We start from the raw sequence: 22,704 nt of genomic DNA on the forward strand, positions 1-22,704 counted from the left end.
GGCATGTGTTGTCGGCCAGAGTAGACATTGACCATCGTCAGTCGAGGTTGTATTTAATACTATTTAATCAAATTCTTTCTCACAGAGCAGACACCTTTAAAATGTTAAAAATCGATGCAATGCACCTCATTTATTCAATCTAGTTCATTAACTGTTTAAAATAATTGCAATTGCTCTCTCCCTTATTGTGTGTACATGGAGATTTTATTACTTAGGAGCGAGTTTTGTTGCGCTCGTTTCCTTCGTGCGCATGCGCTAGTAGTAAAGCGTGTTGTAGGTCTCTATGACGACGGGTCTATTAAACCTTTTAGTGCTGCAGAGGGACTAGAAGCAGATTATGTGCACAAGTGTTGCTCCATAGACAGCCAGGCAAAATGTGGGCCACTTAAATATAGAGTAAGTCACAAAGTAACCCGACTGGATGTCTCTTTTTGTCGCTTTTAACACGACTGGATTACTACGCAGGGACCTGCTGCTGCTGGTGGTGAGTATACTCTCAACCACTTAAACACATTTGTAGTGTTATTTATTCTCAGAGGAAAGTTATCTAGCGTTACATTATCCATATAGACGCGGAATGCACTCCTTAGATCATTTATGTCCAGTTTATTTTTACAGCTAGCAGAGCTGTAAAAATAAACTGGATTATTGTCTTTATAAACATAAACCCTTTATGCCAGCAGAAGGGGCAAATGTGTCACAATAATACAAGGAAATGTGTTTTCTGATAACCAAGTAGTACTACTTTGTAACCAGCAGATGGAGACATTTAAATTATTTAAATCATTTTTTACCTGGACATGAAGCATAATGTGATTGAGAAGCTAGGCCTATTAATAAGTGGGAATCTGGATAGTACAATACATTTCTTAAGCCTCTTGGTGAGTGTACCAAAATACTAATCAATGAACTCTGAAGACCAAGGTGTCAAACAAAAATGTATAACTCCTACAATATAATGCTTGTTACACTGCGTTCCTAACTTGATTGTCTAAAGCTCACATAAAAAGTAGAGGTGACACCCTGATCTGTATTTAACTTCACTGTAGGATATATACACCATATAGCCTACTGTAGGATGTCTAGCATTGCCACCCCAAGAAGTCCATCCCCTTATTTTGGTTGTCAAATACCATCATGTGAATGGTATATTTATGATAGCAGGATATTTAAAATCATACTTACACTAGAACTCAGAGATTAAACATTTTAGAACCCAATAAACTTTGTATATGGTGTTTTTAAAAGTTATTGTGACCTAAAATTGCTTAATTTTACCAATTTGAATCACTTAGAAAATGATAAATCTGACAATCAGAGGCCACTGGGACTGCAGTCCTTGTTAAACACACACACACACTGAAGAAAAAAGTTTGCAGTGGAGCAAAAACAGTTTGAGTTTTGTCCTTAAGTTGGTACAGGAGGACAAGTGAGAAGGACATCACAAGTGTTCCAATTTAATCCACGTGGAACCCAATTAGCTATGTAGAGGCCTTGCCATTTAGTATGTAGACAAAGAGGAAATAATGGCCCAATGGAAGAATCATTTTGCTACTGTTAATACCAAGAGCATATTTCCTGGTTATATCTTCCTTATGCCTGACATTTCTTTGTCTTCTTTGCTTGATTTGAAGGAATATCAGATTTTTATTCCACTGATTCTCCCTTGGTAAGGATTATGAGTGAGGTGATTTGCACAAAGACTCAGGAAGAATATGAGGATGACTTTGAGAAGGATCTGGACTGGTTGATCAGTGAGGAAGGCCGGAGTGTGGATCAGGTACATCAGACCTCCTTGTTCTTGTTCTTGTTCTTTACTTCTGAAACTTGCTTTGAAGTGCTTCTCTGATGTCTGCAGACTGGGTGCTGCTCACCTTGCTCTGTAAAAAGTATGACTGAGAAAAGTGTTGAGTTACTCAGGCTGGCATGTCTCTCTTTCAACTCTGTGCACATACAGTGACACACTTTCACCGTGCCGCTGCTGCTGGATGCAATATTGATGAACACACTAACACATGTCTGTTATCACATCTGCAATTACCTGCTGAGTATTGATACTGTTCATTCATTCACATTTAGACCCGTTAAAAGAATTTCCCTCCCACAGGATCCTGACTATGACGACATAGAGGCGGAAATCGATAGAGAACTGGAGGCTGATGAAAAACGAGGAATGAAAAGAAATCCGAAAAAATTCAAGGAAGAGGGGCAAGGAAACAAAACAGAAGAGGTGGAGGATGATGAAGAGCGGTGGCCCTCCCCTATGGATCCGTTAGAGTACGACTCAGACAGAGACAGCCCCAACAAGTCTTTGCCTGTGGTCCCTCCACCTCCTGGGATAGATGAGCAGACGGAAGAGGAGAAGAAGTACATACAAGAGAAGATCCAGCAGGCGAACCGGGAGCTGCGGGACCAGGAGGCTCCAGACATGACGAGACGCAGGCGACTGCATTTTAAAGACAAGCTGGTGGATCTGGTGGTGCCTCCTATACAGTTTGAGAAAGATGGTGGTGAGGTGGAAGGAGCAAAGAACAGCCAGGATAGAAATAAAGTTTCTGAGGCAGAGACTGAGGTATCAGGGAAGCTTTCAGAGCTCAAACTTTCTCCAAGGGAGGGAAGTTTACGATTTGAAGGATCTGTTGGAGAGCAGGGCGTGAAAGAAGGCAGAGTCCTTGTAGAAAAGGACGGTAAGTTTGATCTGGTCAGCCTGAAAGAGGTGGAGAGTCAAGGGCTTCTTCTGCCTCCCATAGCAAGCAGTGACTATTCACGCTCCCTAACCCACATTGAAAGCAGCAGTAAGATTCCGAGGTCCTCCTCTTCCCCCCTCCAGCAAGGAGGGTTGAATCAGCCTTGTGCCCCAAGACCTCCAGCTCAGCCCAGGAGCCGGCCCAGCTCAGCCAGCCACAGCCAGAGAGGAGGAGGCCGGAGCAACAGCAGCAACAGCAACAACAGCAGCAAGCGACGGGTTCAGTCGGCCACGGGGACATCCTGTCAAGTGACCTACACCCTCTCCCCGCAGCAGAAAGAGCTGCTGCAGAGGATCCAGGAGAGGAGGGAGAGGCTGGCAAGAGAGGTAGGAAAATAAACTGTGGTAAATTTTAAGACTCAGAAAAAGTGTGTGATGTGAAATATTTATGTCTTAAATTGATGTATTCTTTCCTGATTCCTGTGTCAGGATGAGCAGAGGAAGCGTGATGAGGAGGAGATTAAGAGGCAGGACAATGAGCTGGCATTTAAGGCCTGGATGTTGAGGAAGAGGGAGCAGCTTCATGTGGAGAGAAGGATCCACAGAGCCCAGGAGATGGAGAGAATGAATTCTAAGGTATGACCACAAGGGGGCGCACCAACCTACCAAATGTTGGTTGTGAAGAGCTGCGATGAAGGCTTGATTTAGTGCATTGACTTATTGGATGTTAGTAAAAATGTGTACTCCTCCTCCCCCTATAATAATAATAATAATAATAATAATAATAATAATAATAATAATAATAATTATTATTATTATTATTATTATTATTACAGTTTTTACTGTTTGTGTCATTTTTGGCGCTCCCTGTGGATGAAGCACTACCTCTTTTATTTTTTTGTTGCTCTGGTCCTGTACATGTGGTCCTGAAACATTTTTTCTGACCAAAAGTACCAACTTGCTTTCTTTTAGTAGTAAAACATGTCACTCAGCGTTAATCTGTGATGTGAAGGCTGTTTTGGGAGTGTGCTGTTAGTCCCCTCATCTGAAATCTGCCTAGTGGCATTGAAAATAACAGTTATGGAAATAGTCAAGCTTTTACTCATGGTCTAGTTTGCTCCACTGGGTCAAAAAGAGGCATCAGTATAAATTTCAGTTTGTTTCATAAACAGCTGAAGCCTCCTCTCAGAAGCTTTAAGTCATCAACAGATAATCAGATGATTTTTTGCTAACTTGCCTACAAAGCTTCTCTAATTTATGAAGATTTCTGTAATGAATTTTGTTTTATGTTATTTTTTTGTTTCCACTTTGTGACTGGATGTGTTTCTGTATACATAAAGCAGAGGGACTGCTGTGACCCTGAGGAGTCATTCCGGGTGTGGCTTCAGAGGAAACAGGAGCAGCAGCAGAAAGAGAAACAGCTGCAGGAGATAAAGAAGCTTGAGGAGGACAGTGGGTACCTGTTACGCAGCCGTGAGGAGTGTGAACGTGCCTTTAAAGTGTGAGTTCACTTCTACCTTTTTATTCAGCATAAGCTGTAGCAATATATAGAAGAACTCCCATATAATCCATTCACTTTTTTCCATCAGTATTTGATTCTATGGCATGAGTCTTAAAAAATTTGACTGTTTTTATATAGAATAAGTGTGACATGTCAAAAGACAGTGTAGTAACATTTTTTTGATTATCCATAATCTGTAATATTCAATGTGTTACAATGTTTTTTGTTTTTTTTACACTTTGTCCCTGTTTTTCCTCCATCCCCAGGTGGCTGAAGCGAAAGCGGGTAGAGAAGCGAGTGGAGCAGCAGGCAGCTCGAGAGCGCTCCCGCAGGTTGGTGCTGGAGGAGCGACGTGCACGACGCATGAGAGACCTGATGTGTACCATGAATGAAAACAAGCCATTCAGATTTACTGAACAGCTGGCTTACCGCTACTGAAAAAGTGAAACCAAACAGGCCATCAGCACTTCAAAATAATTATTGTATTCACGTTTTATCAAACAGTAATTTAAACATGAACAGGACGTTACGTCACACCAGTTTGTGTGTTTGTTTTTATCTCTGTGCTGTGTTCAAAAAACTGTTACCGCAGTGACCTCTACTGAGTGTTAACATGTCTGGGTAATTAATATACCAGGAATATTTTAAGTTGTGTTCAAATGCATTGAGTGGATGTTATTTTTTTACTGTATATATTTTATGTAGTAGCGGATGCACTTTACTTTAAACGGAGCTCTTCATAAACCTGCTGTGCTGAGCAGCTCAAACATGAGAGCCGCACTGTTTGCCTTTTATCAGAGTGTTATTTAGACAAACAATAAGATTAGATTTAATTTTACAACTGGTTTGTTGAACTGGAAATGTAAAGGGAAGAAATACACAGGTGCAAGAGGATTATACTATTCACATAGGGGACATGAGACACAAGTATTGACTCAGCTCTGTTATGTAAAGGGAATTCTTACATGAGAAATATAACAAATGATGTATCACTGTATGTCACGTACAAATAAAACAGAGTAAGTAAAGACATGGAATATATTTTTAATTTATAGGCATGTATAAATACATGTTCTTGTGCTACAGCATTTCAGAATTAAATATCAGTGAAACAGAAGTGTCCAACTTCATAAACACAACAGGACTACGTTGCTGGTTAGCAGGTTGAATCTAAGTAAGAAAAAAAAGCTACTCTGTATGTTTACCTACGATGGATTTACAGTGCACGACTTGGCCTATCACCTGTATCATCAACACAAATTAAAGACATACAAAACCAAACAAATAGATATTCCTTTAAACAGGAACGATTGATACCTTTTATGAATAAAAGCTCCTCTTATTAATGCAGACGGTTGTCTGTTATTAAAAACACATAAATAAAAATAAACACATACATCATGATTTCATGTCAGTGAACAGTTAAACCAGTATTGTGCTCTGTGTGCCCAGGAACAATTCATCACATCAACAACAAATACAACAATAACAACAAGACCAACAAGAACAACAACAACAAGGGAAGGGTGGACGAAAAGACAGTTTCAGATTGACACACAGAGGAAGATAGAGTGCATGGTCATTAAATATTCAGCATATTAGAACATCCCTCTCTTTTACGTCTTTGTATGATTTAAAAATGAGATACCCAGATTAGGAAAACAGTGCACTGCCTACATGAGGGACTTATTACTGGCACTCAGTTATTGATAAACAGTATTAAATAATGTAATGTTTAAGATGATGGAATAATAGAAGAGTAAAAGTACCATTTTCTGATGCGATCATATCAACTACTGACCTCTGAAACTGAGCTACTTTTTAATCTCTGTATATTTTGAATATTTTGTGCACAACAAGAAAAAAAACATTTTCAGCCACCGTTCTTCTCTTTGGCGTCTTCACAGTTAAGTGAGATTTACAGATATGAGCAGTCTTATAGTCTATGCTCCCAAAAGACATCTACACGACGTGAACTAGATGTCTCACTATAATAGAAGTTGTCACTGGAAGGAAAGACAAGAACAAGGATAACTCAAGTACTGAACATGAAACGATAAACAACAACACACTGCTGACAATAAAATATGACAATATTAATAACCTTGCACTTCAAACAGTACAAAAATAGAAATGTTCTTATCCAAAGCTCAGTTCAAGACATATTTAAAATATATAATAGGATTTGTTGGAAGGAGTTGGGATGGGGTGTTTGTCTGCTTCTATAGTTCATCTTTAGGGTTGATGTTGAGGCCGTGACCCCAAACTGTCTGTGTGTCCAATGCCTGGATCACCTCGTCCGCTTGTAGTCTCTCCTGGTGGACACATAAGGGGAAAAGAGAGAGAGGGGGAGAAAAGTAAATCATAAGGGTGATTTAGGTTTAGACAGATCATCAATTGAGATTTTTTTTTCTTTAAATGGACACTTCATATTCAAGCTAGAACAATTATTATACTCAAGATAGTCAAAACACAGAAATTCAATACATAAAGAATCTGGTTATATGATCAGGTGGTGGCTGCTGTGAGGTCTATTTGTTCCAGTGGTCTGCAGTGCCTGTCACACAGACATGGGTTTGTTCAACATAATAAAGTCATCCCAGCACCGTCTATATCTGACAACTGTATTTACATGACCATAAGAGTTTGTGCAGTATTTTATCCAAACCAATTTGCACCAAAGTGGTCCAGCAACCTACCAACACTGAATCTGATACAACCATAAATCACAGCTAAATGCATTTCAGCCCTGACATCTGTATGAAGTAAGTGAATTTTGGTCATAATTATATGTTTTCTTTTGAAAAATTACAATAAATGAATAGCTAGTGAATAAAAAGGATGTAGGTGAAAATGTGTAACTCAACATTATGCATATTTGTTAGATGTGTTTTTTAAATGAGAGAGTAGTTTACCAGTTCTCTGAAGAGCGGGTCCAGTGTGAACCAGAGAGCCACAGCACACCTCTGCCCACTTGTGACGGCCTTCACTCCGTGTGGATTCTCCCCTCCTGAGGAGAAACCCACCATCCTGCCACACTTTGGCTTTACTGATGCCTGAAGGGGTTGACAGAAACAGAGTAAAAACAGAGATGAGGCTAAAATCCTCATCCTGCTGAAACACTTTTTAAAAGTTACTTTTTGGGCCATTTTGCCTTGATTGCATAGGACAGCTGAGGAGAGACAGGAAATGAGTAGGAGATGACATGCAACAAAGGGCTGAAGTTAATTTTGCATCTTACTGTAACTGTTTTGGCATCCATCTCTGTGAATATGAACTCCCCTCCTTCAAAATCTCCGTTCAGATATAACAGTGCACTGGAAATAAAAAAAAGTAGAGCATAGATTAGCAAAGGTGCTACATTTATTTGAGTAAGATGCTAATTTGTTTTAACTGTGCCCTCAGCCTCGTACCTGTAGTCTCTGTATGTGTATGCTGGAGGCTCCTTCCAGCACTCATTGGCCTCGGGGTCCAGCAGACAGTTGTCAGCGTGGATTGGATGGCTCAGGTCGTTCCTGTGATCCTGCTGACCTGTGAGCAATACACCACCACACACAAAGCATAAAACCACTATCAGGACACAGTATCCACACTTGTCCAGGTTCAAAATCTATAACACAGAACGTAAAACATCAAGATGACAAATCTAATGTTGCAGGGCTGAGGCTATATTGACGGTAATGAAGCACAGGAATGTAAGCTCATAAGGTTCTATGTTGCTGTGATTAAGATTTCTAACAGATAATGATGTTTGTGTTTAAGTGTTTCTTTGTGTGAGCGACCTGTGATGGCTGTCCGACACACCAGGTGTGTGTAGGAGAAGTGCAGGGTGGAGTTCAGCACGAAGTACGACTCAATGATCCGTCTCGCTCGCTCACTGATATCGTAAAACAGACGAGCACTCCTCATCGGCACTCTGCCCTCGTAGCCGTACTGCAAAGAAGGAAAAGGAGAGACTATTAGGGTGTGTTTTTTGGAATTGTAAGTTGCAGGTCTCTCAGTTTATTTGTTATGACTAGGTTTATAAATTGAAATAGTTCTGAAACTTTTGAATGGATGCAGTCCTTTTAGAAGATGCAGTTTTTGATGATTGGTTAGTGTACCTGCAGGGTTTTGAGCACAGTGGCTCCCTCAAACTTCTCATTTGGAGTATGTGGAGACATCCTTCCTCTGTAACCATCTCCTGCCATGGTAACAGCCTGGAAGATTTGAAAAAATAAAGGAAAAGAAAAGAAAGCAGACAGATTTAAGTCTCAGGTACAGGCTCACACACTAAGCATACACCCATTCATCATCAGTCAGGAACAACTTTCAGATCTGAAGTGGTTTAAAAACTTTGAGCCAAGACTAAACCTACTTGATATGATTTATGATCATCTCTGACAGTTCCAGTAAAAAAAAATTCTCTTATTAATGTTGTGTAATGTCCTTACATGTGCCAAGTGTCTGAGGTCTGAACACTCCTCTTCAGATATGACATGATCCAGCAGCACCCGCTGGGTCCCGTTCAAGGCCGCAGAGTTCTGCACCAGCTGCACACTGTTGTACACCAAGGGGCCTCCTACAAAGATCACAGAGCAGTGCTATTTAAAGTATGCAGTGTGTTATCTCAAGATTTGACTACAGAGCAGTGCAGACTTTCTCTAAGTAAAATAACCCTTATCCAGCTTGATCTCTTGCTGCAGCTACCTTCTTTGAGCTGTTGTCGAGGAGCAACAATGACGTTTTTCTTCTCTGAAATGGGAACATACTCCATCCAGCCGTCAGTTCCTGAGGGAATCCTGGAAGAACAGGGAGGCACCGATCATTAGGAGTCAATTATTCTTTTTAAATTACAATCAGTGACTTTATTTGTCTCTAAGAAGCAACAGAGACCAGCTGTGAACACTCACGCTATCGTTAAAGTTCAAATGATGAAGTTATTAGCAGACAGTTTTCTATTTTTGCAACATTTTTCATGCTTTCAAGTTGTGTTACTGGCCACCTAATGAATGTAAGGCCAATAAATACTCTCCATGTGTGCAACATTCTCCCTCGTTTTATGAGGAGAACTGCAGAGTGGGATTATAGTTTGTATGATTTTGTCACAAGAAGAGACCGTATGTATTCCCTTTTGACACAAAAATACAAATTGCAGCACATTTAAAATATGTATAATGCACAGTTCTCTAACCTGTTTGAGTCATCTCTTCGACCTGTACTGCTCCAATAATTCTGCAAGAAAGAAAGACATTATGATCTATACTGAAACTTGAAATACAACATGTGCGTGTATGGCCAGCAGGTGTCGCTGTAGGCTGAGGAGGTAGTCCCGTGTTAAGGACTGAGCCAGACACCTGTTACCCTCCTTTGAGTCAGCGGCAGCAGCAGGGGTACATTAATGGTTCACACACACTCAGTGGAAGAACTAAGACACATGGACTGGTTTATAGATAACTGCCCATTAAAGTACACAATCTATTTTTAGATTTGGGCATAACTCAGAATTACAGGCCACTGGTTGGTATATAAAGACTTCAATCTGCTTTGAGTTTCACGTTGCACATGAAAAATGATGAAGCTTTGGAAAGATGCTGTAATCTATTTACTCACCCCCTCAGTAAATTCCACACCCATGGTTGTACTGCCAATCAGAAGGAGCTCCAGTTCCTGTTTGTGTCTCCTTAAGTACCACGCAGCTCTCTGCAAACACAACCACAAGAATGAGTTAATGTTTATTAAGTTTTTAACATTAATGTAAATTAATGAGAGATGTTCGTGGGAGAATTAAATGTCTTACAAGAAGAAAAAAACCAAACTTTAAAATACCATAAAGAAATGTTCTATACTGTTTCAGCTGAAGAGATTTTACAATCTTTTCATCTGTTTTCCTTGTTTTCTGTGCATATGACTATTTATGGTTTAATATCGATCTTTCATACTTTAAAGCTCATCACAAAACGTTGTACTTTTCTCATGTTCAGACCCTCTTCCTTGAAAACTTTCAAGACAAATTTGTCCTCTTCTGGTTTCAAAAACACATAGATGGGTTCTCCAAAATGCTGTTCTATGTCATAATGTCCACTCCCACCATTTTGAGGGCCTGTGTCCACTAACTTCACTTTTGGTACTGGCATTTCCTACAACCTCAATTTCAGGGCCCTTTTCACCACTGCTTATCAATTGTTTTTTATTTCAAAGAGAAGGGCATGACATATTTCAAAGGCAGTAGTACAACAGGTTGTAAGCATTTCTCTTTAAACACCCCACTAGAACCTCCCCCCATATGGCGACAGCCCCCTCCCTCTTATCCCAGCAAAATCTTCTACATTGTTACTTAAGGTATATACATCAGTACAGTATGTAATACTCTAGTCTCCTCTGTGTTCAGTAGGTGAAGGTAAAGAAAATAAAATACAAACAATACATAAATAAATAAGTAAATAAACAAAAAGTCACACATAAGTACACATTTTTCATCCCAGTAAGTCTTTAACCATTGCAGCCGCAGAGGTCCAGGTTCGGATTGTTTTCTGACCAGCCCCATGTATTTTTGCTACAGACAACTCCATGTATATTATGCTCAAAAATGTTTGCAGCCACTGGGTACGCGTGAGTGTGAAAGGAGGCTTACAGTGCAAGGCTAGCATTTTTTTAGCTGCAGTCAACCCCACTAATAGAATATGGGTCTGAGTGGAGGACAGGCTCAGTGATGAGGTGTCATTAAGAAGCAGCATTCTAGGCAGACATGGTATGTCCATATCCAACAAATCTGATAAGGTGGATGATACTGACTTCCAAGTGTGTTTCATATTTGATTTTATTTAATGGAAATCTACACACAAAAAAATGATAGAATTTGTAGCTAACATTAAAAACAACTCTAGAGCTGGAAATTGTACCTTCAAAGAAACGTGTATATTTTGATTTGCCTTCATACGGACCACTGCCATACTTTTTAGGGTAGGGGTATTGCACAACTACCCCATAGATACAGTTTTTCTGCCATTTGCTGCTTCTCTTACCAAACAATGTAACAGCTATTTGAAGATCAAGATAGTTTGGTAGCACATTTTTTTGGCTTTAAACTACACCAAGCAGTTAGGAATAAACAGCACCTTAAATTCAATGCTTTATCCACTTCTATGCATAAATACATGCAGGTGATGTGTATGCATCTGAGTGTTGATGCGCTGTAACCCTACATTTGTGAGAGAAGGATGGAGACACTTTGTGGTGGCTTCTTGGGGGACGAGGCCCCGTCAATAAGTATTATGAAACTCGAGCATCCAGTGGTGTTTTTCTTGTAGGGCCCTCTTTTTCCACTACTCTTAATGCAAACTCTCCCTCAAATTGTTCCAGAAACTTCTGTGGGCACTCTGACATGACTTATCCTCCTCCTTCATGGTTCCTGAAAGGACAGATTCTTTGGCAGGGAGACATGCGGGGCTGGCACTGAGATCTGACTCTGTAAATGAGCTGGAGGGAGGAGTGGATGCAGAGAGGAGAGGGGCCTTCTGACGGCCAGCGACTGACGGGACTGGAAAGACTTGAGGGCTAGAAAAATGTAAGCTATGAGTAGAAAAACATGAGCATGGGCTCTAACGCGTCTGCTCCAGCCTCCCTTTATCTGACACACACATACGGACACTCACACATTCACACAGTCCTGCTGGGACCAGGCTTTCTAGGAAAGAGAGGTGTAGTTGGGACTTCAACAAGGCACTGCTTGACTTGTCAAAGCAGGTGATCAGAGTTTAAAGAGGAAAAATGTTCAGTTGAAGTGGCTGAGAAGAAACTAGACTACCAAAATTAAATTTTCTCTAGCATGCAAACATTCAACCTTTTAATTGCTGCAGATGTTGTGGATACCAGGAAATAAGCAAGCCCACAGGAAAAAATATTTTGTCGTAAACACGTTGACAGGGCTAAATTGGCTTAATTCTTCCAGCTGGATGGAGAACACATGCGAGTGAAAAGCAAATTTTGAAAAGCAAATTTTAAAAAGGGATTACTGCCAAGCTGCAAGTTATATGTTCATCCAAGAAACACAGCTAACGGCCCGCTGTCTCCTGACTTCTCTTTTCCCTCTGAATAAACGCTTTCCCTGCACGCTCTTCCCCTTCCTCACCACTGCTTAAGTAGTTCCTCACACATCTGCTCATATTATTTTAATGCCTTTTCCCCTCAATTCACTGCTCATATTACATGTACCAATTTTGGCCCCATAACATTACAGTGGTTCCTCTTAAGAGTGGAAAATCCTTAGCTACAAAACAAAATCTCTACATACGTTATGTTATTTAAATAACTGGAAGCTCAGCGATACTTTATGACGTTCAAGGTTGTCTCATGTATCCTACCAGTTAATCCCCAAAAAGTGAACATGCTGTTCTGGCTCCTTAAATCCTGACTCTCCATATTTTTTCTAATCTGCTGATTTAATTTAATATCTGAAGCTCTGTCTACCTTTTCTTTTTACATGTATCTGTCATCCTTTCAATTTGTGTGTTTACAGTAGTTTTTGAACCTTACTGTTGTAATCACCACGTGGTGCACTGAAAAGATGGGAAATGAAAAGACGAGGCCTACATGAGTACTTTACCATATGCTTATGCAGAGCTCAGAGTTTAGGCTTGATAAGCTGGGGATTTTTCTCTCTGGTATTAGACAGTACAATCAGAACTTAATTTATTAATATAGCATTGAAATATCAATTTTCTTCCCAATAATAAGCACTTGCTAATTCAGCCAGTCTTTTATTTTGGTCCCCTATTTTTCATAGACAGTTTTTTTTTTACAGACACAGTAGCATTTTAAGAAAACAAAATATCTGTATAATTAAAGAGTTACAAATCATCCATCTTGAGGTATTCATTCTAGTGTTTACTGTATCTGTCAATAGGCGTTTTTTGACCGCAGGAACTTTACCTTGGAACTAGGGACTTTAACCCTGAACTATGTGCGTTTCGACTGGAGGAACCAGGGTCCAAATTTAGATCAGGGGTAGATAATCTCCCCCCTGAAAGCCCCTGCTTGGGGGGTAGTACATTTCAAAGGTCCTGGGACTTTTGGTTGAACGTCACAGTGTTTGTGGAGTTTACACAGTTATTGAAACACAGAGGGAGTTCCTGGGAATGCATACTGGTTAGGTTTTTATTAAGATATCCTCAAGTAAGAACAACTGCTCATAGACCTGACCTCTTTTGGCTTGCCGTTGTGTCCTAGCTCCTCTCTGTAGTAATCCACGTTTTCAGAAACAAACTCCTCTTCCTCGTGGAACAACAGGTAGGTCAAAGCGCACTCTAGTGCTTCCTTCAGCTGGTTCACTGCAGAGAGACAGAGAGAAGGAACACATTGAAATACAGCGTCTCAACAATTTGACCTCAGAAATGCAAACAATGAGTTTTGCTTTATATCAATGATGGGGTCACAAATGGTTGGTCAGCAGGATTGTCCACTACTGTCTCCATGCACTGCACACATTTGCACACACACTTTCACATGTATTCATTGCACTGATCTTCAAGCACTTAGACAACTTCTGCTCTTCATTAATACTGTTAGGCGCACACACAAACACATTCTGTACCAGCTCATAAAGGTTCAGGGTGAAACAGAGATTTCCTTTCTTGGCAGAGCCTGAGGAAGTGTATCTGCTTCTGTCAGCTGTGTGCTCTAAGATCAATTAGACTCTGCAGACTTCGGCTTCGTAGAACAAAACACGTCTCTGAGGATTCTTTTGGGGGGAAAATGCAGCAGCTAAAGCACAGTGAGAGGGCTCTGGGAGATGGCCAATGTCGTCCGTGATGTGACCCAAAGGTTTCTGAAGCGCAGCTTTGAAGCCTATTGTCTTTTGGTCGACCTAACTTGACGCAAAGAGGTGGAATTGGCGGGCTTTGAGCCTCCTTCTTAACAGCTAAAGTGTGCCTGCCTGTCAGTCAAATACGTCATGCCCCTAATTATGCAAATCTTTTAATTTCAATATTTTCAAAACCAATAAGTTACAAGGAAAAATCACTCCACAAAAAGTGTGAGCAGTAAAAGAAATTACCTAGTCAGACCAAAACCATTTTTTCAACCAGGCTTTAAACATGTTTATTTTTGTTGTTAAGATCGGCTTTTTTTAATTGGTGTATACCATAGACAGTACAAAAAATGGTTGTAGTATCCGTGACGTCACCCATCAGTTTCTCAAGCGCTGTTTTGAGGCCAGGCGGCGGTGGCAGCCATATTGCTGCTGTCGAGCAATTGCGACGTAACGAGGTGGGCGTTGAGCCTCCTAGCCAACAGCTACAGTGTTCCCACCTGTCAATCAAGTCAGCTTTCATTGGAAGACCCGTAATCTTAATATCTTCGAAAGCGCAGCGTTAGAAAAAAATTCACCCAACGTACAGTGTGTGCCGATCGAGAAATTACCTATCCAGACTACACTCGTCTTTTGAACCAGGCTGTAAACATGTTTATTTCTGCTGTAAAGATCGTCTTTTTCCCATTCATGTGTATGTGGTTTCCGGTACTTCTGGAGCCAGCCTCAAGCGGATCCTCGATGATCTGCAGTTTTTAGCACTTCCGCATTGGACTCATATTTTTAGACTGGAGGTTGCCGCTTGGTGTATACATGGTTTCAATGTCTCCGCAGCCAGCCTCAAGTGGACACTTGAAGAACTGCAGTTTTCAGCACTTCCACATCTGCTTCATTTCTCAACATCGGAGGTAGCAGCTTGGTTTAAACTCAGCAAACCTCTGTGATGATGGGCATTAGAGAACTAAGATTACTGAGTTACAGCAACAAGTAACTGGCACTTAAATTCCAAAAGACTATGAAAAGAAGAGAAAATGGCGAGTTTGGTAGGCTGACTCACTCAGACACTTTAAAAAATGTGAGCAATGAAAGCTTTCCAGGCTTCCACTGAATTACACACACAAGCACACACACCAAAGCAAATACACTCCTGTTCTTTATGAATCAAAGCATTCAGTCGGTGGGTTTCCACAGAAGCAGAAGATCCACTTTGTTTTATTAGAGCCAAATGCTTATTAAGTGTAATCTGGTGTTCTCAGTACCACTGTACCACCCAGCACACTCTTTCCCAAAACGCTTTGTGTCTGTGCCAACACACGTGTCTAGAAGAGCATTTCATAACTGTATTACAACAGAATGTTTACGGACATCCATTCATTGTTCATTTTAACCTCTCTCTCTCTCTCTCTCTCTCTCTCTCTCTCACTCACACTCACACTCACACTCACACTTACACTTACACTTACACTTACACACACACACACACACACACACACACACACACACACACACACACACACACACACACACACACACACAGTAACACAAATGCACTCACAGAAACAAACACACCTGAGAGCAACAGACTGGATACGCCCACATATTTTAGCATATTATCTACAACACAGTGACATTAATACAGGGTGTGATCATTATGCTGCTCACTGACTCAACCTGTCTGCTGCTCCCTGTGGTCCCAGTGAGTTCCCGTATGAGCATGTGTGTGTTTTTTGGGTGGATGTTCATGATCACACCAAGCACACTCAGAACTGTTCATTCAAGCCTTTGAATTTCATCCCAGGTGTGTAATTGATCTGTATATAAAGCCTGTGAAAACTCACCCTGGTAATAGGCAAACTGCAGGTAGTCGTAGTGCAGAGGCAGGTAGTTTTCCATGGGCGAGAGGCGGCCTGGTCGGGTGGCGAGGTCTCGAACACACTCGTGTTCACAGTGCAACACCTGGGTGAAGTGATCTGTAACGAAAGGGGTTCAGGTCAGATCAACAGATGCTAAGAGGAGGAAGCCACCTCTGAAATGTAGCATTTAGCTTCTTGTCTGGCATAAACTGAATGTTGGTGGATGTTGGTCCACTTTGTTATTCAAACAGGTAGCCCTCAAAGACCGAGACAGCAGACGGTGGCTACTTGTTCTTAAATGTTTGATAACTTCTGAACCGCTAATCCTATCAACAAGCTTTGAAAACTCACTTACAGTGGACATTCTCAGCTTTCCATTGATATCACATTTGTCTCATTCAGCATATTCAAAATAAATTCAAGAGAGTCTGGTGCCCCCAAAAATGGTCTAGGTCTTTAAGGGTTAAGTATCGTACACATCTTCAACTTTAAACATGAAACCTATTGTGAAACTTGTCATTTTTATAAAAAAAAAAACATGCCTATAGGTGTTTTACACTTTTCTGTTTTTAAAAAGATAGATGAAATAACTCAAAAGGAGAAAAGAGAAGTCATTCCAAACTAAAAACACTCCCTCAGATTTTTCAGTATTTCAAAACAGAGAACCTCAAATTTTGCATGAATGTGTCCCAAAATTGTTTGTATGTAAAATGTATGAATTATCTAAGAAAACTTTCCAAAATGTTTTCTTGTGTGTTCTTACAAACAAAGACAAATTATTGTCGATAATTATTTTGCGACAGTATTAATACCTTCACTTACAATCAAACATCAGACTACCAGCTCTTTGTACTACAGTTACAGATTGTTATGGCTCTATACTGTCGGGCCTGTGAACTCAGTTATAAGACTCTGTGCACCTTTGTAAATGTATAGCATCGATTTGACATGGTCACTTTAACAGAGCCAGCTCATGCTTATTGCTTTGAGATTATCAGTGAATAATCAGCTCAGGTTGAAGGCAGAGTTCTGATTAACAAGCAAGAAAAACAGCAGGAAATAATGAATGACTTGTAAGCATTAGAGGTTGTTGACTGGAAATTACCAGCAGCTGATCTTCAGCTCAAGGATTTGAAATTATGAGACTAATTTCCTTTGGCTGCTGACAAATCTGTTTGGCATCAAGGCAACAACATGTCTGGAGACCAAAAGGCAAAAAGAATGATGATCAGAAATAAGTTGTATTTTTCTAATGTGTAATATAAATTTTGCCATTAAGATGAGAAATTACAAAACATACCCTCATGCTCCATGAGTGAGAGCTTTGTATAAAACAGATGCTGAATATCACTCTGAAAGTACATTAGTGGCTTTTCTCCCATTGTCTTGTTCCTCTTAAGAATAATAAAAAAAAAGGATTCAGGTTGACTTGTCGATTCAGATCAAACTGTCATAAATCCAAATTTTTTTTAACAGCTGGTTGGATACATTTTGACAGTGCAGTGTTCTGGTGTCCGTGATGAATCCTCACGTTTGATCGAGGTTTCGCAGGGTGCTGTTTACCATGTCTTTCCTTGTGTTGATCTAGCAGAGATGATGACAGCATGCGTGTGTGTGCGTGTGTGTGTTGTGAGAGCATGAATGTACAGTGAGGTCACTCTCCAGCAGCTGCAGGGTTGGAGCAGAGTTGAGGTCTGTTTTGGTCTTCGACGGGTCTCAGAGGAGAAGAGTGTTTGAGTCTGAATACAGTAGAGGGACCCCGTTCCTGAATTCAACAGATTTTCCTCTGAACATGAAGCAGCTACACGAGGAAGCAATTCTATAAGATCCTTACAAGATCACACACATACTGTAACAGATTCAGGCCATACATCTTAACATAAATACACAACATAACCTCAGACTCCACTTTAGTGGTGCTATGTAAAATAATCCACTGGCTGTAAGTAAAACAAAGCCCAGACAAAACTCATTATCTGTCTCTTCTGTGTTTATAAAGCGGAGGCTGAACATTTCAGAAACAACACACACTCGTAAGAAACTAATCTGTGGCTACTACGACACAACTTTAGAGAGGAAAGCCCTGACTCGTGTCAACAAAAGCACCACGGGGCATGTTTGATGTAAACGGGTAACATTAGATTCACATAATGATGATCGGGTGTAAGAGTTTAGTGGTGAGTACACATCCCTCCACAAAAAAGACACTGGATTCAGTGAAGAGTCCTCAGACTTCTTCTGGCAGCACTAAATGATGTAAACAATCAAACTAAAACAGGGTCCATACAATTGAAATGTGGTGCAAGACACTTTTATGAAGGCTATCTAAATAATAGAAGCGATTTGATTAACACAGAAGTTTGTAGTTCTTATTTTATTATTGTGTCATACCTTTGTTTTAACACCCAGCCTGCATAGGCTTGCATAACACTGAATTTATACAATCCAGAGTCAGAGTGCCCAGCAGGTGTATTCATTGTCACAGAGCAGAGATGGAAAATGAAAACAAAATAATCACTAATATAAGGACTTCCTTGTCTTCTTTTCTAGGCTTTTGACACAAAAATGGTGCATCAAACTTAAATAGCTATTCCACTTTTTGCTCCTCTGGCAACCACAATATACATTTTTGACCAGCAGTCTCGGGACAGAATAACTCACTTGGGTCATTATAATTTACTTTGTACAGTACAAAAAGAATCGTTTCCACTAAGTCACACAGTTCACAAAGTCTGCTTTCCTCTGCAATATTTTTGAATCAGCTGACCTGAATGATCCGAAGGAGTACACCAGATCTTAACTGTGTGACTGAGGATCTCTGGCTTCTAAGTAAACAAGATGTTACATATATTTCAGAGATGAATTCTCTATGATCTGCACATATGTCTCCGTTTTGGCTTGGACAGAATACATTAAAACTGTACTCCTTTGAATTTCAGCAAACGCTTATCTTAACATTACAGCACAGCTTATTCCTGTTGATAAACAGCATATCCACAAAAAAGAGCTGTTTTGCCTATGAAGAGTTATTTAGTTTGCTCCACATAACTACTTTCTTGTTTATTCTGTCATCTGCATTTTTGATCAGTTGATTCCACAATTAGATCATTTCACATTTTGGTTGTAACATGATGTACGGGCCGCTCAGAATAGGTGATTCTACACAAGAATACACATCCACACAGGAGCTGATTTAGATTATTCCTCAACTGTTGCGTTGCATTTTATTTTGATTTATTTATACGTGCATACTACTTTAAGTACATTCAATAAGTAACAATAAGTAGTTTACTTTCTTTGAATTCAAACAATTGCTTTGTATAAATTCCAATGAAATACAGCTGAAAGCTTGAACTGCATTAAAAGCATGGACTGTTCTGAAAGGTTTTCAGGTGGTGTGTTAAGAGGCGAGCCAAATGTTTAAGTTCCCAATTTAATTCATGCATCAACAGGAAGCTGTACTATCAAAAAAGGAAGAGAATGGGGTGCTGGTGGTCTAGTGGTCTAAGCGCCCCACATACAGAGGCTATAGTCCTTGTCGCAGAGGTCGCCGGTTCGACTCCTAACCGCTCGCGATCAATTGTTGCATGTCTTCCCCTGCTCTCTTCTCCCCACATTTCCCGTCTCTCTTTAGCTGTCCTAAAAATAAAGGCAAAAAGCCCCAAAATATAACTTAAAAAAAGAAAAAAAAAAAAAGGAAGAGGAAAAATTTGTAAACATAAATATAAATGAAGTTATTTTTGATTTAAAGGATTGTTGTTAAGATACACAGAAGAAGCCTCTGAGACTGAGAGCACATAACAGGACTAAAAGCACAACGCACTGTCTTGAGTGGGATTCAGCACAAAAATAGCACCTCATATTTGTAATAAATAAACAAAAACAACAAAATTAAAAGACCCCTGAAGTTTAAGCATTAAGGTAAAACAACAAGGTGAAGTGAGATGAGAGAGAGAGAAAAAGAAAAGAAGATGAGAGAGAGAGAGGAAGAGTTGTGAGTCAGAGGGACTTCTCTCTTTGCTCTGGTCCAAGCTGTTAATCTGCTCTGATGAACCAAAATTAAATCTCAAGTCTGTGACTGAACACATTCAGGCTTTATTTATACGGACAGTCAGATCAGCAGGCTCTAGTTTGAGGCATCAGTCTGTTACATCTGCTAAGATCATCTAAATGGCATCTTGAGCAACATCATTTTAAAGACTCTAAAGGTCTGTATTGTGATATAAAAGGTGCTCGCTTATTTAAGTCAACAATCAGATTATCTTGCCAAATGGAGACCATAAATCCTTACATTTTGAACATGTACTGAATTAAAAAAGAACTGTCCTTTGTTTTCTGTTTGTAATCTTCCAGTTAATTTGATAATAAAGGAGGCCTGTGCTGTGGTAAGCCTCACAACAATGAAAAACTGATGCAGGTTTGCTGGATCCCCCAAATCTGAGCCAGAGCCGTACGCCTCTGTCCCATGCTTGTGTTCAGAACATATTTGTTTTTGCCGCACATTAAACTGAGTGATCGCATCTCTGACTTGTACCCATCAATCTTCTCTGAAGTGTTTACAGTCAGACGTTTATTTACACCTTTTTTATCTCTGACAAACTTCTGGCCAATAAACTTGGCACACTGAACTGTTTTTCAACATGGGGGGAATTCCTGGAAAAGCTGGGCAGCTGATGAAAACAAATATTGGTAAAATAATTTGAAGCAGGAGTTTTAATGACAGGGTCTGGTTTTTGCTTTTCTGGCAGCATTTTAGACCGTTTTCTTAAGGTGGGTAGTAAAGAGAGCGATGACGAAAAGATAAAGGAAGATAGAAGGGATTTCTCCATGAAAATAAACCCAGGACACTGCAAGAACAGTCCGGGGTATGCATTTTAACCACCCCTCTTCTTTATGTTTGGGTATTTCTGTGAATTCCTGTCATTTAAGTCTGAGACTTTTCCAAATTAACTTAAGACAAGATTTATAAACCGCAGTCAGAGGGTTTTGTGTCTGAAAGTTTAGCTTAGAAATCCAACAAAAACACAAGAGAGGGTTTCTGAGTATGGGATCTTAACATGCATTCAGGCCTTTAATGAAGTAGTGAAGTCATTCTGAACCAGCTGAACCCTCAAGATGTCATCTTACTCCTTCCTTCCTACTTCCTACTTCTGCTTATATTTTCATAGTCTTATTACTATCATGATGCGTCATTCCAGTGCCCTACCTCAAACATTTACAGTTTTTTTAAATTACACATTAAATTGGAGGAACAGTTTTCTGCATCTTTAGCATAAAGACGTAATACAGCTTTAAGTTTTTCTATGATACAGCTCTTACCTGACACCAGTTCATGCAGGCTGTATCGGTAGCGAAGGTGGTCGTGGCCCTCAAACCTCTGCGGCCACTGACACAGGGCCCGACACTCCACATCCGCTTTATAGTACTCGTCTAAAGCCTCCTTGAAGAGAGCGATGGCTGCTTCGTAGTCGCCTCTATCGTACAGCCTCACCGCCGCTGTGAAGGAGCGCTGTGAGGGAGGAGAGAGGAATGATGGGATGAGTATTTATGACCTTTGCTGCCAAGGAAGTCTCTTTATGATTTGGTTATGTATGAGATGATATATCTCTGACATTTTCATAGATGCAAATGTTTGTTGTTCATTTTTACAGTAGAGAAAAACACAACAGTAAATCAGTAGCCGGTATATAAAAGTTTTTATAAGTCCACTGGTACTCATGATGTTTCCTGCAGCAGCAATGACTATTTGTTTGGAGTAAACACAGAGGAGAGATGAGTACATTTGCCTGAATGGTTGCCAGAATTACTCCCACGTTGAGCTTTGTATGACAAATGTAAAAGAAGATATAACTTACGACTGTTTATGGGCACCTAAAGAAAATCAGCTTGTGACGAAACAAGCTGCTTCTAGATAAATGCTACAACAACTAGGTAAGTGTAAAGAAAACACAATTAAAGAGTACAGAGATCAGTAATGATGAGTAAAGAGAAGTCACAGGGACACAGAAACTTTAAACATTGCTCATAAAAGTCAGGCTGAAAAGTTTAGCAGAGGTACAGTTAAGGTTGTCAGATTTGTCCTCTGTGCTTCTGTAGGAACATAAAAGCTCTATTCAAAGAGAGAGCGCTGACAGGCAGAGAGGAGAATGGATGAGAGGGGGATGAGAAAGGCAGACAAACTGTAAATTAATCAGCGCACAAAGGATTCAAAGCTTTGTGGCATTCAGAGCATCACCACAACCAGAACTAACAGGCCTAAATGAGTTTCCAGTCATTAAACTGCATGGACTATCAACACAAAGAGTCTCTATGCTTTATTCCTCCTTTAGGGAAAGAAGCAAAGCAGAAAAAGCCGCCAGGATTGATTATTAATGCCGGAAAATCAACAATTGGCGCTAATTATCTGAAACGTGTGCAGACAGAAGCTGCAGAAGAGATAGAAAAGAAAAAGACAAGACAAAGTAAATGAAGTAGTTTGTCTTTGCATACCTGGTGCGGCCGAGCTTCTCGGTCCACAAAGTTCTCCTCCTGAACACCTTGCAGGTCTTTGTACTGCTCCAGGTTCTGACCCATCTCCACATGCTCAGGGTTGGCCTGGAAATATGTGTGAGCGGCCGCTGCTGCTTTGTCAGGCTGCTTCAACTACAGAGCGAAACAGAGAGAGAAGACACGTTAACAAAAATAACAGAACAGACCTTGGAGGTTTCTGCATGACTGTTTTAAAACCTGTTAGAGGAAGTTTGATGAAGCCTGTTATAACATGTTACATGAGTCGTTTTCTGGAAGCAATGAGGTTTTGCTTATTTTCTTAAGTTGTCATTCTAATCCAAGAATGGGTTTTATATTTTAGTATCAAAATATGTAAAATTAGATAAAG

The 22,704-nt window shown here is 40.1% G+C and overlaps 2 protein-coding genes across 3 annotated transcripts in view; one reads left to right on the plus strand and one right to left on the minus strand.

Moving 5' to 3' along the window:
* Positions 1–264: 264 nt before the first annotated feature.
* Positions 265–5,215, plus strand: ccdc181 (coiled-coil domain containing 181). 2 transcript variants are annotated; one of them, XM_034709928.1, is made up of 6 exons: positions 265–484; positions 1,635–1,780; positions 2,108–3,073; positions 3,176–3,322; positions 4,030–4,187; positions 4,454–5,215. In XM_034709928.1, exons 2-6 carry the CDS (start codon positions 1,679–1,681, stop codon positions 4,623–4,625), a joined length of 1,545 nt encoding a protein of 514 aa, XP_034565819.1. In that variant the 5' UTR covers positions 265–484; positions 1,635–1,678; the 3' UTR covers positions 4,626–5,215. The 2 variants fall into 2 exon arrangements, with proteins under 2 accessions (XP_034565819.1, XP_034565811.1); XM_034709920.1 differs by having other exon boundaries at positions 266–484; positions 4,027–4,187.
* Positions 5,212–22,704, minus strand: part of p3h2 (prolyl 3-hydroxylase 2) — a 65,601-nt gene continuing 48,108 nt past the window's right edge. The window contains exons 2-15 of the mRNA XM_034709912.1: positions 22,317–22,469; positions 21,147–21,336; positions 15,813–15,944; positions 13,368–13,495; positions 9,780–9,869; positions 9,361–9,401; positions 8,877–8,968; positions 8,621–8,748; positions 8,291–8,386; positions 7,970–8,120; positions 7,601–7,718; positions 7,429–7,504; positions 7,103–7,243; positions 5,212–6,502 (exon numbers count right to left, since the gene is read on the minus strand). Of these exons, the coding sequence (XP_034565803.1) occupies positions 6,410–6,502; positions 7,103–7,243; positions 7,429–7,504; positions 7,601–7,718; positions 7,970–8,120; positions 8,291–8,386; positions 8,621–8,748; positions 8,877–8,968; positions 9,361–9,401; positions 9,780–9,869; positions 13,368–13,495; positions 15,813–15,944; positions 21,147–21,336; positions 22,317–22,469 (1,629 nt within the window). The 3' untranslated portion in view covers positions 5,212–6,409. The remainder of the gene's footprint in view (positions 6,503–7,102; positions 7,244–7,428; positions 7,505–7,600; positions 7,719–7,969; positions 8,121–8,290; positions 8,387–8,620; positions 8,749–8,876; positions 8,969–9,360; positions 9,402–9,779; positions 9,870–13,367; positions 13,496–15,812; positions 15,945–21,146; positions 21,337–22,316; positions 22,470–22,704) is intronic.

Source organism: Notolabrus celidotus, chromosome 2 (genome assembly GCF_009762535.1).
Source record: "Notolabrus celidotus isolate fNotCel1 chromosome 2, fNotCel1.pri, whole genome shotgun sequence".
NCBI lineage: Eukaryota > Metazoa > Chordata > Actinopteri > Labriformes > Labridae > Notolabrus > Notolabrus celidotus.